The sequence below is a fragment of the Nelusetta ayraudi genome, unplaced genomic scaffold (genome assembly GCF_046127955.1).
Source record: "Nelusetta ayraudi isolate G7.1 ecotype Tasmania unplaced genomic scaffold, CSIRO-AGI_Nayr_v1 ptg000094l, whole genome shotgun sequence".
Classification (NCBI taxonomy): domain Eukaryota; kingdom Metazoa; phylum Chordata; class Actinopteri; order Tetraodontiformes; family Monacanthidae; genus Nelusetta; species Nelusetta ayraudi.
Window position 1 is genome coordinate 911899 of NW_027466144.1, and position 16142 is coordinate 928040.

General features: G+C 49.1%; 1 protein-coding gene across 2 annotated transcripts; it reads left to right on the forward strand.

Moving 5' to 3' along the window:
• The first annotated feature begins 349 nt into the window (after positions 1–349).
• On the forward strand, positions 350–7316 carry LOC142902527 (phthioceranic/hydroxyphthioceranic acid synthase-like). Of its 2 annotated transcripts, XM_076047672.1 has the most exons (6): positions 376–433; positions 532–685; positions 773–933; positions 1034–1237; positions 1313–1494; positions 1576–7315. In XM_076047672.1, the coding sequence occupies exons 1-6, from the start codon at positions 376–378 to the stop codon at positions 7081–7083; spliced, it is 6267 nt and encodes a 2088-aa protein (XP_075903787.1). In that variant the 3' UTR covers positions 7084–7315. The 2 variants fall into 2 exon arrangements, with proteins under 2 accessions (XP_075903786.1, XP_075903787.1); XM_076047671.1 differs by having other exon boundaries at positions 350–685; positions 1576–7316.
• The last annotated feature ends 8826 nt before the right edge of the window (positions 7317–16142 follow it).

Genomic DNA, 16142 nt, shown 5'->3' on the forward strand with positions numbered 1-16142 from the left:
TATTTAAAGGGAATTTTCAAGAATCTGAGAAGCAACTGCCCACTTGAACAACACAATACACACAAAGGTGTTTTGTGATTCTCTAGAGAAGGTACAAAGGCTCATTATCTGCCTTCTTCGCTGATCTGTGTCTCCTGTTCGGTGTATTTAGTTCTGTGTGAAGCCATCTGAGCTGCAACAACCAGACACTGTTTGGTCCCTTTTTTCAACTTTTCCGTTCATGCTCGGCACAGAGTTTATAAAAAGGTGGAGGTTGCAGAACTCGCAGAACTGACTTGGGACCAAAAGGAGTAGAAGCCACGCTTCACTCCTCACTGGACTGACTTGTGAACGGCTTGGATGCCAGGCCAGGTTTACTCTTCCTCCTCAATAGCAATGGAAGAAACAGAGGATGACATTGCTGTTATTGGAATTGGATGCAATTTCCCTGGAGGTATGAATTCCTCATAATCCTTTTGTCAGCCTTCAAAAGTTCTCTTGAGGTTCATAGTTCCATAAAATTAATCAGAAGCATTTCCAAATGTGTCTTAGGTGAAGGTTTGGAAAATTTCTGGAAGATTCTGTTGGAGGGAACCAACTGTGTTGCAGACATTCCAGTGCAGAGGTTCGATGCTGCTCAGTGGTATGATGCTGATGATGCAAAACCTGGAAAAACGACAACAACCAAAGCATCTCTGATAGAAGGGTAAGCAGGATTATTTGCATGGCTGGCAGTTTTTCTGACATAACTACTGTCTCCATAAATTCCGGTCCATTTTTTTTTTTACATCAGGTTCAACGAGTTTGACCACAGGTTTTTTGCCATCCCTGAAGCTGAGGCTGACGCCATGGACCCTCAGCAGAAGCTCCTTCTGCAGTGTGCTTACAGGGCGCTAGAAGATGCAGGGACTGCCATGGAAAGCATCAGTGGAAGTAGAACGGGCGTTTACATAGGTGCTCTCATATCACCATGTGGCACATTTCAAACTCACTGCTGCCTTTTTCCCTTTCAGCTTTTAACCTTTTATTGTTTTTTTCCCTTTTATTGTTCCAGGGCTGATGAACAGGGATTATGAGAAGCTTCAGAGCAGCAGCTCCGCCACAGTCACCCACTACAGCGGCACTGGGACAGCAATGAGCATGGCCGCCAACAGAATTTCCTTTACATTCCATCTGACCGGCCCGTCTTTTGCTGTTGACAGCGCCTGCTCCTCATCGCTGGTTGCTCTGCACACTGCTTGCCAGGCTATAAAGCAAGGTGCCCACTTTTCTTTGGACCAATGCATTCTATCTAAAATGTTCCAGTCCTCATTCCTCCGTCCCTTTCAACCAGGAGACTGTGAAATGGCTCTTTGCGGTGGAGTCAGCTGCATCATCGAGCCCAGAGTGTTTGTCGCCCTCAGTAAGGCGAAGATGATCTCACCCGAGGGGACGAGCAAGCCGTTCTCCTGCCGGGCGGACGGCTACGGAAGAGGGGAGGGCTGCGGCGTTGTTCTCCTGAAGCCTCTAGAAAAGGTAGCCCAATTTTGTTGTGCCTATTTTTGACGGGGGAACAGTGGCCTTGCTGCCATTTCACACACTATTTCTCTTTCAAAGGCCATTAAAGACAACAACAAAATATGGGGCGTCATCAGCAAGACGGCAGTGAACCAGGACGGTCGCTCGGTCACACCAATCACCAGACCGTCCAAGACTCAACAGCAGGAGCTCCTGCGAAGAATCTACTCGGACTCTGACCTCGCTGACCTCCAGTACGTCGAGGCCCACGGCACCGGGACGCCGGTTGGAGATGCGACGGAAGCCAGGAGCATTTCAAACGCGCTCGCCAGAGCCAAGCCTCCGGGATCAGCGGGCCTGCGGGTCGGTTCTGTCAAAGGCAACATCGGACACAGTGAGTCTGCAGCGGGAATGGCCGGGCTGATTAAGGTTCTCCTCATGATGAAGCACGAGACCATCGTGCCTTCGTTGTTCTACTCAGAGGACAGCGCCGCCGTGGACGCTGGAGCCCTGGGGTTCCGCATTCCAGTGAAAGTGGAGCGGTGGGAGGTGAACGGGTCAAAGTTGGAGAGGGTGGCCGGGATCAACAGCTTTGGATTCGGAGGCACGAATGCACACGTGATAGTGAGACAGCACAGGCGCACTGAGGCGACAGGTCAGATCCTGCTGGGTGGCCCCAGAATATTTGTAGTGTCTGCGGCCTCTGAGAATTCTCTTCTCTCGTCCATCACCGACACTCACCGGAGGCTCTGCAGTGACCCAACAGTCGACTTGGCGGCGCTGTCGTACACGTCGGCGTGCAGGAGGAGTCACCTCAGACACAGGTACAGAAAGGCCTTCCCCTTCTCCTCCCTCTCAGACTTGAAACGACAGCTGGAACTGAAGACAAAGCCGGAGCCGGCGAAGCCCGATGACAACAGGCTGATCTTTGTGTTCTGCGGGAGCGGGCTGGCCTGCGGGGAGATGTGCACGCAGCTCCTCCGAGAGGCTCCGGTGTTCCGGGACAAAGTCAGAGAGGTTGGGGAGCTCTTGAGGAGTCACGGAAGTCACGGGGTCATTCGCTGGATGGCTGGCGAGCTGCGCTTGGACGACGACTCCCGCAGGAAGCCGGACGTCACGCAGCCGCTCCTGTTTGCCATGCAGGTGGGCGTGGCCGCCCTGCTGAAGCACTACGGCATCCGGCCCGACGCCGTGCTTGGCCACTCGGTCGGCGAGCTGGCCGCGGCTCACTGCTCCGGCCTGCTGTCCCTGGAGGATGCTGTGAAGGTGCTGCACCGCCGCAGCGCCCTGCAGAGCGAGGTGACCGGAGGGAAGATGCTGGTCGTCGGCAACGTGGCCGTCGAAAAGGTGCTGGAAATCCTGCCGGGCTGCGGGGGTGGAGTCAGCGTGGCGGCGCTCAACAGCCCTCAGTCCTGCACGCTGTCGGGAGACGCGGACGCCGTCGACGCCCTTCATCGCAGCCTGAAGAGCGTCTTCGCTGGGACAGATGTCTTCCTCCACGAGCTGGACGTCGCGGCAGCGTACCACAGCCACATGATGGATGCCATCCTGAAGGACGTGGAGGAGAGTATCCATTGGCTGCATGGCAACAGGATGGAGTGCCAGCTCATTTCGACGGTGACCGGCGAGAGTTGCCGTGACGAAGACTTCAGAACAGGGAGTTACTGGGCGAGGAACATCAGAGAGACGGTTTTATTTGACAAAGCGCTGTGCACCGCTGCTGCCTCCAAGGACCAGAGGGCGACTGGAAACGTGACCTTTGTGGAGGTCGGACCCCGCAGGGCCCTTCAGAGAAACATCCTGGAAACTTTGGGCAACGACACTTTAGTTCTGTCCTCCGTGCAGCCGGGCAGAGACTGCGACACAATGTTGTCCACCATGGCGAGACTGTTTGAGCTGGGGACCAACATAGCGTGGGATCGCATCTTCAGAGGTCATGAGACGCTACCCACCGCACTGCCCGTCTATCAGTTTTCCAACGTGAGGAAGGAATTGAGTTTCAAGGCATCGACAGAAAGCAAAGGCTTGGTTGCATTTCCTCCTCACGTTTTAATATCGCAGGTGAAGCAGGACATGCAGGACATGCAGGAGTACACATGCACCCTCTCCGCAGACACAGTTCCATACATCTGGGAGCATAAAAATGGCGGTGTTCCCATCGTTCCCGGCGCGCTCTTTGTCGAACTCGCCTACGCCTCAGCGATGGCGAGTGTGAAGCCGAGGAAACATGTTTCCTTCCCGCAGCTCGGCGTGAGGTTCGAGAGGCCACTCACGCTGAGCTCCAGCTGCCAACAGCTGAAAGTGGCGATGCAGCACACGGATGAGGGATCCTCTTTCAGGATCTGCTCAGCTTTTCAAACTCACGCTTCAGGCACGTTTCGATTTTCAACCGGCCGAGCACCGCTGGAAGAGCCAAGCATTCGTCCCGACGTTATTTACCAACGGTGCAAATATGTGGTGGAGAAAACTGAGATTTATTCCCTTCTGTCCCAGGCAGGATTTGAATATGGCCCCGTCTTCAAACAGCTTGGCGACGTGCGTCTGGGAGACGAGTACAGAGAAGCTGTAACATTGATTCAACTTCCAGGGGAAATTGTGAAAGAGCTCCGGGACTATTACCTTCACCCTGTGCTCCTGGACTGTTTCTTGCAGATGACCGCCGTGGCAGCTCACAGGCGGCACTCCGGCAGAGTGGGATTCCCCTCGGCCATCGGAAGCGTGTCCATATCTGGGCCACTGCGGGAAGAAATGATCATGTACCTGAGAGCCACTCAGGAGACTGCAGACTTCATTGATGTGTGCGGTTGCTTTTCCACATCTGATGGCCGAGCGCTGGTGGAACTGACGGGGGTCAGGGTGTCGTTTCTGGGCGCTGTTCAGTCGTGCTTCTTTCACAATGAAACCGCCACGGTTCCCGCTGGCGGGGATTCTCCCGACATCCTGATCAAGGCGTTGGTTTTCGAGGACCGACTCGGTGTCGCTCAGGCGCTGAGGACGCACATGCATCCCGAGTCGGCCCTCGTGGCCAGCAGAGAGCGCTGGACATCGGACCAAGTGAGGAACGTAGTGTCGGAGTCGCTCAGCGCCAGTGAGGATTTGGAAAAGGTCCTCTTCATCTGCGGCGTTGAGGACCTCAGTCACCTGCCCCCTGAGAAGGTCGTGGACTCTCTGGCCACCTGCTGCGAGCTCCTCCGCCAGGTGGTTTTAGCCTTGAAAAGCAGCAAGCGGCCGTTTGCCATTTACGTCATAACCCACAGAGCGACAGAAAAGGTGGTGGACCACATCAGCCCAGGCTTCGTGCTGTCCGGCGTGACCAGGACTTGTGCAGCGGAGACGAATGGCCTCTCCTTTCACCTGATTGACCTGGCGTCGGTCAGCGGTGAGGACGTCAGAACTCTGGCTCGGGTCATTAATTCCTGCAGAGAACAGGAAGTTATGATCAACAAAGGACAAGCGTCCACAGTGAGGATAGCCAAGACTCCCAGGAGAGAGGAGGCATCGTGTGGGGGTCATATTTGCTCTGGAAATACTCCAGAGTTTGTTCTGCAGACGTCTGATCCGTACAAAGTGGCTGAGCTGACCGCTGCACCATCTGACTCACCGGAACATCGTTTAACAGAGAAGTCTGTGGAGATTCAAGTAACAAACATATGTGTGCACTCGTGCGATTACTTTCCGGTCACCACCTCACAGTTGAACTACGGCAGGACAATGTATTGGGATGAACACACGTCACAGAGTCACAAGCTTTTGTGTCTGGATTTCAGCGGCGTCGTCACGGCCGTCGGCAAAGAGGTTTCCAGCACAAGAGTGGGAGACCACGTCGCCTCGTGCTACCCGGCCGTCGCGCACTCCAAAGTTGTAATTCCTGCAGATGTGTGCTACAGCACCAAAAAGTTTACCTTTCTCCAAGAGACGCCGTGTGTCTCTTTCTTCATCCTGGCGTGGGAGGTCCTGCAGAGGGGGCTCAGCGAGGTGAGAGTCAAGCACAAAAGGATGGTCATCGTTTCCCACAGCTCTGCTTCTGCTCTGGTGAAGGTTCTGGCTCTGACGGCAAACAGATCAGGTTGGAATGTTTCATCCTGCAGTCATACTGGAGGACAAGCTCAGCGCTTCGCTCAGAGTCATGCGTTTGTTTTTCTGCCGCCATTTGAAAACCCATGGCAAGAAATATCCGACTTCGAAGGACCGGATATACACGTTATTTTCATTTGCAGCGATGACACATCCTCGGCCCTCCCAGCGAGCATGTTAGCTCTGAGAAGTCAGAAAACTCATGTGCATAAAGTCAATGTGTCCCAAGTACTCCAACGAGCTGTCGTGCACGAACAGAGCAAGAACATCTCCAACTGGCTCCACACGCTGGGCTTTGACGCAGCATCTCTCCCGCTTAAAACAGAGACGTTGCAACTGTCAAGCACAAAGACACCCAGGCCTCACTTAGACACTAAATCCTACTTGAGGTCAGTGACGGTGCAACAGGTTGCTCTACATCAGACAGACGCAGTGGGTCCACTGTCAGATATTGTCTCTCTCACAAGGCAGAGGCGGCAATTCAAACAACATGGTGTTTACATTGTAACTGGAGGTCTCTCTGGATTGGGGCTTGAGACGGTAAAGTTTGTTGCGCGCAGCGGCGGTGGTTGCATTGCAACACTGTCCAGAAGGCCTGTCACTGATGAAGTACACGGTGAATTGGAGCTCCTCAGAAAAAGACACTCGGTGAGAATCATAAACGTCCAATGCGACGTTTCCGTGTGGACACAGGTGGACGAAACCATCTCCAAGGTTGAGCAGCAGTTCCCCGGCTGCAGCATCAGAGGGGTGTTCCACAGTGCTGCTGTGCTACAGGACGCGCTAATTGAAACTCTCGACTGGTCCCTCTTCAGAAAGGTGCTGCTGCCCAAGGTGGGCGGAGCCTTGAACCTCCACAATGCAACGCTTCATGTCAAGCTCGATTTCTTTGTGTGCTACTCATCCATCTCATCGTTCATCGGCAATCCCTCCCAATGCAACTACGCGGCGGCCAACTCCTTCCTGGACACCTTCTCTCACTACCGCAGAAACCTCGGTCTGGCTGGCCAGTCCATCAACTGGGGACCTTTGAACCTCGGCCTCTTGCTGAACAAAGAGCATCTTCAGAGATTCCTGGAGGCCAAGGGGATGAGGGTGATGGGGGTGGGGGAAATTCACGGAGCGCTCGAGGAGTGCCTGGCGATGGACAGGCCGCAGCAGGTTGTGTGCAAGTTTGACTTCAAGAAGCTGAGCGCGCACGTCCTGTCACAAAATGCTTCTCTGAGGGAGAGACTTTCGGGCCTGGTGAGAAGGGAGATCAAAGACGGTGCGAGTGTTGGACCCACAGCAGTACACGGCAGCGTCAGAACCATCATCTGCGACATCCACAATATCAGCGTCGAGGAGCTTGACGAGGACTCCACGCTACATTCAGTGGGCATCGACTCCATGTTGGCCATGACGCTTCAGAACAGAATTTTCCAAGAGACGGGTGTAAATATCCCTCTGGTGAAGTTACTGGATCCAAATGTTACTCTGGCCACGTTGGAAGCCGTTGTAATGCGTGGTGGAGAGTTACATTTAAACAGGTAGTTCAGGCATTATCTCTTTCCAAGTCCAGCTGAGGGACCTCTCATTCTTTTCCATTGTAATGTCTTGTCATTGAGTTGAAATTATGGCAACATATGAAGTGAAATATTGCAGTACACAATCAATTTGAATTCATAAATCCAAATGAAAGAAAATGATAAAAGTAAAGATCTGAAATGTTTAACAGAGGAAGTGTCGTTTATTCTGAGCTGATGTCTATTTTATTTTGATTACATGTGGAGATATTCAGGAAAAATACACTGGCATGACTGCTGACGTCAGTTAAACGCATGAACAGCACGACTTTTGGGTTTGTTTGACCGTGGTGCTTTGGCGCCCCCTTGCGGTCATATGCAGAATACAGAAAAAGCAACGACCCTGCTGACGGATCGACGCGGAAACAAAGTGGTGACGCCAAGAAGCAACAGAGGCTCCCAAACAAACGCCTATTAACGGAACCAAAAGGTGAGCGGACCTCCAGAATGAAGTGGGAGATTCCGAAGATTTAACAAATGGACAAGTGTGAAGTGCTGTTGTGGGTCAGGAAGCGGTGGACACGAGGAGCTTTGCTCTGGGACGGAGTCAAGGTAAGAACACCAGCTGCCGCGCATCACAACTACCGAGTCTCACTCGCAGAACACGGTTAAGCAACATTTGATTTGATTTGAAGCTCTTTAATGTTCTCGAATGGCAATTTGGTTTGCAACATTAGAGTTTCACCTGTTAAAATGTGAGTGTAATGAACCAAAAATCAGCAGGAAACTAAACCGTACCCGGGGAGCCAATGAAGAAGTTGTAAGTTTTAGCACCCATGGTGGCAGAGACCTCTGGTTCATGCCAGGCAGCATTTGGTCTCAACCTGCACTGCAAAGCTGCTCCGAACCTGTGCCTTTCCCTCCCCTAATAATGGTAGAGACATTTGATTCATGCCAATGACCACTGTGGAGCTGGTCATAACCTGTATCTTTTGCACCCCCTAGTGGTAGAAATCATTGGTCCATGCTAGTAAGCTGCTGGTAGCAGGTCTCTTTGGACCCCTCGTGGTATAGACCAAAAGTCTGTGCCAGGGAGTTTTTGGTCCTCGCTACTGAGAAGCTGCTCACAACCTGTAATCTTAGCGCCCCCCTAGTGGTGTGATTGGGGCTGATTTATTTGTTTTGTTTTCTTTTTTTCCAGGTCTATGTTGCTGGATCAGAGAGGAGTTGGTTTTGGTCCTCCCACTGAGAAGAACTTGGTCAGAATCTGTACTTTTAGCATCCCTAGTGGTAGAATAATTGTACTGCACCTTTGAGCTTTTTTGAGCTGTCCAATAGAAAAGTAGTATTTGCCAGGTCAGGCCCACTTTTGCGGCATTTTGCATAGAAACAGGTGTGTCTACGGAGACCACGCCTACTTTCCCCCCAAAATGGCGTCAGAAACTGGACGTGTCCTCCAAACCACGCTCCATTTATACAAATACATGCTATTTTATGCTAATCAGGTTCATATCCTGTGCTATAATGTCAAAATGGGTGTGGTTATTGTCCCTGTCATAATTGTGCACGTTTCTGTAAATAATGTGTGGCTAAATGGGGCATTTATTGTTCTGCTTTGGCTGTTGCACTTTAAAGTGATGCCTAACATAAGATTTGAACCACCAACTTTGGGATTCAGAATCCGTCTCTTACCCTCTGAGCCATCTGTACTGAGTTCAGGGCAAGTTTCCTGGTGCTTTATCCTTTTTTTTTGGCCATAGAACAAAAAAGAACCCAAACAGTGACCACTTCAGGATTTGAAACAGTGATCTTTGCATCTCAAGCCCATGTCTTTGCCTCTGTGCTATACTTCAGGCACTCGGTGAAGTTCTTCTGGTGCATTTATCCTTCTCTTTTCTGCCTGTTGCACTTTAAAGTGAATCACTGCCTGACATAAGATTTGAACCACCAACTTTGGGATTCAGAGTCCATCTCTTACCCCCTGAGCCATCTGTACTGAGCTCAGGGCAAGGTTCCTGCTGGCTTTATCGGTCTTTTTGGTCCAGTGGACATAAAACAATCTTGAGCTGCTGCAGGATATGAACCAATGATCTCAGAACTCCAAGCCCAGCTTTTCCACTCGGAGGCAGTCGTCCTGTGCCCGATGCATTTATCCTTCCGTTTTTGGCTGTTGCACTTTAAAATTGATTCACTGCATGTTATGAGATTTGAGATTTGTTCCATTAATGATATATACATACATTCAGTGTCCTTTCTCAACCCTTTGGAGTCAGCAAAAGAATACATACTACAACATTTTTAGTCCAACATAAACAAATTTTCTAAACAAGTAAAAAGGAAAAATAACTGAACTACTGAAAGTTAAATAGGGAAAACTTTATGAAGCTTACGTACAAAATGAAAATAAGAGATGTTCAAAGTGTGAAGTACTGAAAGACGCAGAAAAGATAATTTACCACAAAACGAGGTGCCAGTGATAGTTAATAACACGGAAATGACTTTTGAATGTGTAAACACACACGAGACTGAGTCGGAGGAGGAGGCCTATGGGTTAGAATTCACATCGCATAGCTACGAACCTCTACCACAGGGTGGCGCAGCGCCCGCAGAGCATGGTTTCCCGTGGTGTTGGCCCCATCTAGTGGCGATGTTAATGGGTTCGGGAAGGGTTCCTCAGGGTTGTCTCCTCCCTGTGGAGACGCCAACAGACTGATCATCAGACACGCGGGATTGCTAATATATAAAATATCCCCCCCCTTCATTGTAGCAAAACTGTGGTTGCACGGCGATCAGCACAGGGGGTGGCATGGTCAATCTTTCAAATCAAAAACCCAGGAAACATAAAAACAGACTGAGAATGATGAAAACTAAATAAAAACAAACCACAATGGCTGCAGTCTGTGGCAACTAGACTGCCCAACACAAGTGGAGCAGCACCTGCAGTTTGGAACACTCCATCCATCTTTCTGCACGAGGGGAATTATTTGTGTGTGTGTGTGTGTGTGTGTGTGTGTGTGTGTGTGTGTGTGTGTGTGTGTGTGTGTGTGTGTGAGTGAGTGAGAGAGAGAGAGAGATGTGTGAGCGGAAGGAGACTGCATTGAACGAGGACACGGTGCTGTATTGGAGTAATAGGAGGGTGCGTGTGTGACCCAGTGACACTGAGTGGGCTGCTTCTGCCTTCTACCGACCGACGGTCTGCTTCTGTGGACGACGGAGGACCTCGGGGACCACAGCCATGGGCTAGGCAACACAAACGGGTCAATAAACGGGGAGGTGTGGTTCACAAGACAGACCCGAGGGTCACATATTGTGCAAAATATACTTTTACCATTGTTTTCTTGCAGTAATATGCATCTTCTGGTCAGCTGGTGAGCCTCCCAGACTCTAGAGAACGTCACTGCATTTTGCACGCTGACACAAACACACCTCTGGAAAAAGTGCACAACATAAAACATGTCACAACATCCTCATCCAGGTATTGTGCGACGTGACAGCTTTTGTTTTGTGTGTTACGATCCAAGTGAAGCTTGTTTGGGAAAAGCCGAGTAACATAAAAGCCAATGGGGAGGCAGCAGTTTTTTTTTTTTTTTTTTTTTTAAAGATTTACGAGATAACAGATTTCAGAACAAAAGGAGGTGATGCAACTGGAAGATAAAGGGTCCAATGAATGCTGTTGATGCAAAGAAACTAGCGAAACCAGAATTTTCTCTAGAAACAAAACTAGAATGTTACAAAAAGCTTCACTTTCCTATTTTAATGATGACACATGACCTATTGTGCCTGATTTATTCAAATGTATTCTTGTTCTACGTACTTTCAACTTCCACTGCAAACTGATTGTTTCATTTGTGAATCAAACCAAATAATGTGAGGCACAAAGCTGCTGCGCTGGGAAACCACAGATCTGAAAACACGCAGCGCCACCAAGCAGAGGAAGAGAAGAAGAGAAAGCAGGACTCAATCCGGCAAGAAGCGACTTTGTGCCTCTCCCCTGTGCAAAAAGAATTGTAATAGAACTCAGACCTCCGCAATTCAATTCAAGCCAAACAGGGAGCTCAGCCCCCCCCACAACCCAACAACCACCACCACCACCCTTATCAGCCGCCATCTCTCCCACAGCTAATATTTCACTTCAGCTCCCGGGCCTACAGAATGAGAGACGTTTCCATTTCACGTCAGTCATTTCCAGGCCTGTGTGTTACTTGTGTGGTGATAAGTGTTTGACTGACTGGGAGTGTCGTTAGTCACTGTCCGGCTGCGAGTGACAGCCACAGATTGACGCTGCTGATGATGAGTCGAAAGGCGCCGAGGCCCGGTGTGTTTCTGCAGGAGAAAAAAGAAAAAAGACAAAGTTGATAGAAAAGAGGGGATGATTGAGGGGAGAGAAGAAAGACACTTCACATGCGTTTAATGAGAAACACGCACGTAGCAACACTTATAATGGGGGACTGCAAAAAAAGGATTCTATGTTTAATAATATAACCAGGAGACAACAATCTCATGCTGTTCTAATTCAGAAATGGGTTTATCTTTTTTTTTATTTTTTACATGCATTGTATTTTTAATGTACATATATGTTGCATGTTTTTAATGTGTGGTGGTTGTATGAAAAACACGCACTGGGCCCACTGTTTGACCTTATTTCCCTGGCCCTCCTTAAAGGTGCATTAAACTAACGTTTATTAAGGATTAATATAATAATTTTGAGCCTGCTGCTTCTTTTTCACAAAACAAATAATATTTGCTTCATTCTTCTTTTGTGTGAAATGCTGGCAGACATTTTGACGTTCTTGCTTGTAGTGAAGTGAAACACCGTTTCCGTCTTTCCAGGGCACTAAATCGTTTTATTCCGATAAAATGCAAAGAAAGATCCCCGTCGCTGTGTTGGGGTTGGAAAAAAAAGAAAAAGTGGGACTCGGAAAACAACATGTCGGCCTATTCCTCCTCCACCCGCCTGTATATTTACTTTTTAAAAAACCCAGAACTATGAAATCATCCACAAGTGCAGGCCTCCTGAGGAGCAGTTGAGACACCGGTGGATGGATGCGATAGTAAACAAGGCAGTTTAGCGGTCGATGTTCAACATAATGTTAGTGATCGCGTTTCATTCCAACAGACAGCGTAAACACGCGGTGGCCAGCGGACTCAGCGCGGCCCTGCAGCGGCGACGTGACGGCCTGTGAGTTCCCCTCTGTTGTGTTTACACTCTGGCTTTTCCAACATTGTGACCAGATCTTGTTCTTCTGCGAACTCTAACCGCTTCTTTGCTTCCATTGTCCCAACTCGACCTGCGATGCATTTTTTTTTACAGAGTGCTCTGTTCTTTTTCGCAAAATCACTGTGAAAATCTTTTGTTTGTTTTTTTCTCCAGAAGTGTATAACCCTTCTCTTCCATTATGAGGGCGATTGAATCATATTCATGACTGCATGACTTTGATGTTCGAACACAGATTAGTATTTCACTTTCAGAGTATAGAGGAGGAAAGAGGGATTTTTCTACTTATCTGTAAATGGTATGGCTCGGTTTTCTTCCCACTTTTTCCACTGTGGTTCAGTCTGTAAAAAAAAAACACACACACACACACACACACACACACACACACACACACACACACACACACACACACACACACACACACACACACACACACAGCACAAAAACGGATGAGGAAGCGACACGACACAACAAGGTCAAAAAGTTCAATGTGTGCAACATGTTTTGGCCCTGGCGCTCTCTGGCGCTCTCTACCCTCTGCTTTACCTCCCGTCTCGGAAGCCGTCTGATGGACGGGCAGAGCGAGTTGCCGGCTCTGTGAAAAAAGTGAGCCGAGTCTGACTGCTGCTCTACCTGAGGAGGAGCAAAAAACAAAAGAGCCATCTCTACCTGTAGGACTGTGGGAGTCGAGGCTTTGATCTGGACCAGATAGAAGAGAGTAGTTTGATGAAATATTGATGCTTTCTTTTCTTTTCTCTCTCTCTCTTTTTTTTTTTTTAACTGTGTCCTGTGGGAGCTCGCTCTGCTCTCAGGATGTGTGCGCTGATCCACAATAGCGCTCTGTTCCTGGCGAGATGAGAATGAACTTGACTGTGCAGCTCTTGTGGCTCCTAATGGGCCTAATGATGACCGTCCACACTGGGGGGTCATCAGTTTTTTTGAGGAGTGTTTTTCTTGCTGATCAAAAGAAAAGGTCTTTTTTTCCCCCCCTAAATTAGTCCACACCTATGGCAAGAAGAAACACACAAAGAAGCTGTGTAATTTTGACAACACGCAACCTTGACAGCCGAGCCCGAGCATGACTCAAATCTTTATTTGGTGTTGGGCTGCTTTTTAGGATTTGTAGCGCGTCCTTGAAACAGGGGTGAAACAGCTCAGAGCGTAAATGTTTCATGCGCGATGCATTCATGCATGCATTCATGGCTGCAAAACGCCACTGTGGAACTTTGTGCACGCTAATCGAGCGGGAATAAAGACATCACTTGTCACCGAGTAAATATTTTTTCAAGTTTTCAAAAAAAGTTGAACAATGAAGTTCAGTGTTGAGCTGCAGCGGCGGGGATCGCAGATTAAACAATGGGGAGAAAAAAAACAAAAAACAACAAAACCTTAAAATTGGATTGTAACTGGACACTGGGAAAGTTTGATGCGAGTTTGTGCAAGTGACCCAAATTCTCCCGGCAACAATCGTCTCTTTGCGGAGAGAGAAGAGGAGAAGAAAAAAAAAAAGAAATGAATATTGATAACTGCCTAGAGTGCTTTTGTCTGAAATTTAAGAGGCCAACACATTCCAATCACAGCGGAAAATAGAGCAAAGTACGAGGGGGCTGGATTTATCTCACTCCCATGCTCACGTTCATACACAGAGATAGTCGGGCCGGGCATAATGACTTCTGCGCCAAAAAAAAAAAACGAAGGAGGACGATTATATGGACTGTATGGCGGTGGGGTGCGGGGTGGAAGGAGGAAGACATGGAGAAAGGGGTTGATGAGGGGGCGGAGGAGGAGGGAGGAGGGAGTCTGAGGAGGAGCCAGGGGGGCAGCAGATAGTCTGGGAAAAAGGTCTCGCGTTTAAGTGGAATTAACATGCCTCCTCCATTGGACTCCATCTGATAATCATATTCATGCCACACAAGGCTCAGGCCCTCTCCGTTTCATTATTCCCTTTTAATCCGGCCTGATAAGGGGGGTGCAGGGCGCCTCGCGCCTTTATTATGTCGTCATTTGGAAGTCCACACCGACGCCATCACGGGAAAATTGCTTCAATAGCCCGAGCGGATACAGTTTGTATTATTTCTGACGGATTCAAAATAAGCATAAATATATATATGTATATATATATATATATACATATTTTTTCCCCCTCACTACTGGAGGCTGAGGGGTCTTATCAGTCATTCACACTAATGGCCCACTCAAGCTATCCAATCCTCTGCTGCTGGTGGAGGTGGTGTCATGTAAGGGGGGAGGAGTGTGAGCGCTGCGTTAAGCGTCCTGAACGTACAAGCGGGCGGACGGACAGACGGACCGACTGAACAACAACCTGAAGTAGATTTCGGTTGACTGGGGGGTTCAGAATGCGGAGGAAGATTGGGAGGTTTTTTTGTTTCAAGTGGGGAAAACATTCCGAGATCGGCCAAATTCCCCAAACTTCCCGTTTTTTTCACAGAGGTGCACGTGGGGTTTGTAGCGCTGATGAAATTCGACATGCTTCAGAAATCTGTTTTCTCTCTGCAGGACGGCAATCATCGCGCAAAGTCACTGTCAATTAACGTTAATGCACGTCTGTTAAAACCATCCTCAACTCCTGCAGGATGATGAAGGAGAAAATATCACAGCAGCGGCTTTTTATTTCCTTATTTATTTATTTTTAATAGTTTTCCTTCATTGATACATGTAGTTTTTTTTTTTGTTGTTGCAAAAATGCAACCATTTAGGTTGGTTGTATTTGCCGAAATACTGCAATACAACAGAGATTACATTAAAACATTTGAAGGTAATCTTGAGATGAAACAAAGCAATCCAGCGCCGGCTCGCGCTCGGCTTATATAAGAGAAGAAGAAGCGCGAAACAAACGTCCTCTTCAGTGTTGAGAAGATTTTTTTTTTTTTTTCAAGAGAATTTCTCAAGCGTCTTGTTTTCAGCCCCAGTAACGCCGAGCCGGCGGCCTTCCAGCGAAGCACATCTGCGTGGACATAATACGCTTGCGCTGCCGTATCCATTTCACGGCGACATCTGTCCGGCAGCTCGGAATTAAAGGCAAAAATCCAAATGCCAACACAACATTCTGCCAAGTATTGATTTACTGTTACTGCCGGGGCAACGTGCGAGCGTCGCAGGCTGACATATTAGCTGAGCGAGGCCGCGGCCACGCCGGGAAACTCACTCCCTCATTGTGCAGCCCCCCCCCCCCCACCACTTCTTCTTCTCCCTTTTTTTATTTTTGTTTTTTATTTATAACATTTTTTTAAAAGCTGCAGATATTCTCTCTCTCTCACTCTGTGTGTGTGTGTGTGTGTGTGTGTGTGTGTGCGCCGCTGCACCTCCCTGCCTGTGGATCTCAGGCTCTGGAACAAACAGGAGTTCCTGCTTAATTGGGGTGAGATCTGGGGCTTAAAGGGGGCCAAGAAAGGACCCGAACCCCCTTTTTTTTCCTTCTCTCCTCCCTCCTCCAGAATCGCTTTGGCTACAGAGGTGCTTTTGATGTGTGCTTTGGCTCTTGCGAGGCCCGACTCTGGAATATGTTCTTGGGAGACCATTGGTTACTTGCCTCCGGGCAGAATCTCAATCCCCGCGATCCTGGCCCTCTTTGATGAAATACTTTCGGGAGCCGCTAACCCCACTGATGCCCATGTGCACTCTCGACTCCCCCCTCCCACCTCTTCCCCTTTACCTTCTTGTTCTCCCCCACCTTCACGTTCCTCGGATTCTCTCTGAGAGATTCATAACAAGGACTTTATCTCTGTGTAGCCGCGGCCAGATGAGCACCGGCTGACAAACTGACAGGAGAATTAGTCGTGTCTTTGCACGGCACCTCTGACCGCCTCCGACTCCGGACTGCACTTCCTCAGCGCAGCCGGCGCCTCCCGATG

Excerpts from the sequence above, each read along its gene's own strand:
- LOC142902527 (XM_076047671.1), top strand. The coding sequence starts at position 417 with ATGCAATTTCCCTGGAGGTATGAATTCCTCATAATCCTTTTGTCAGCC. Across the intron at positions 686-772 it reads AAAGCATCTCTGATAGAAGG|GTTCAACGAGTTTGACCACA; the intron begins GTAAGCAGGATT and ends TTTTTACATCAG. Across the intron at positions 1,238-1,312 it reads TTGCCAGGCTATAAAGCAAG|GAGACTGTGAAATGGCTCTT; the intron begins GTGCCCACTTTT and ends CCTTTCAACCAG.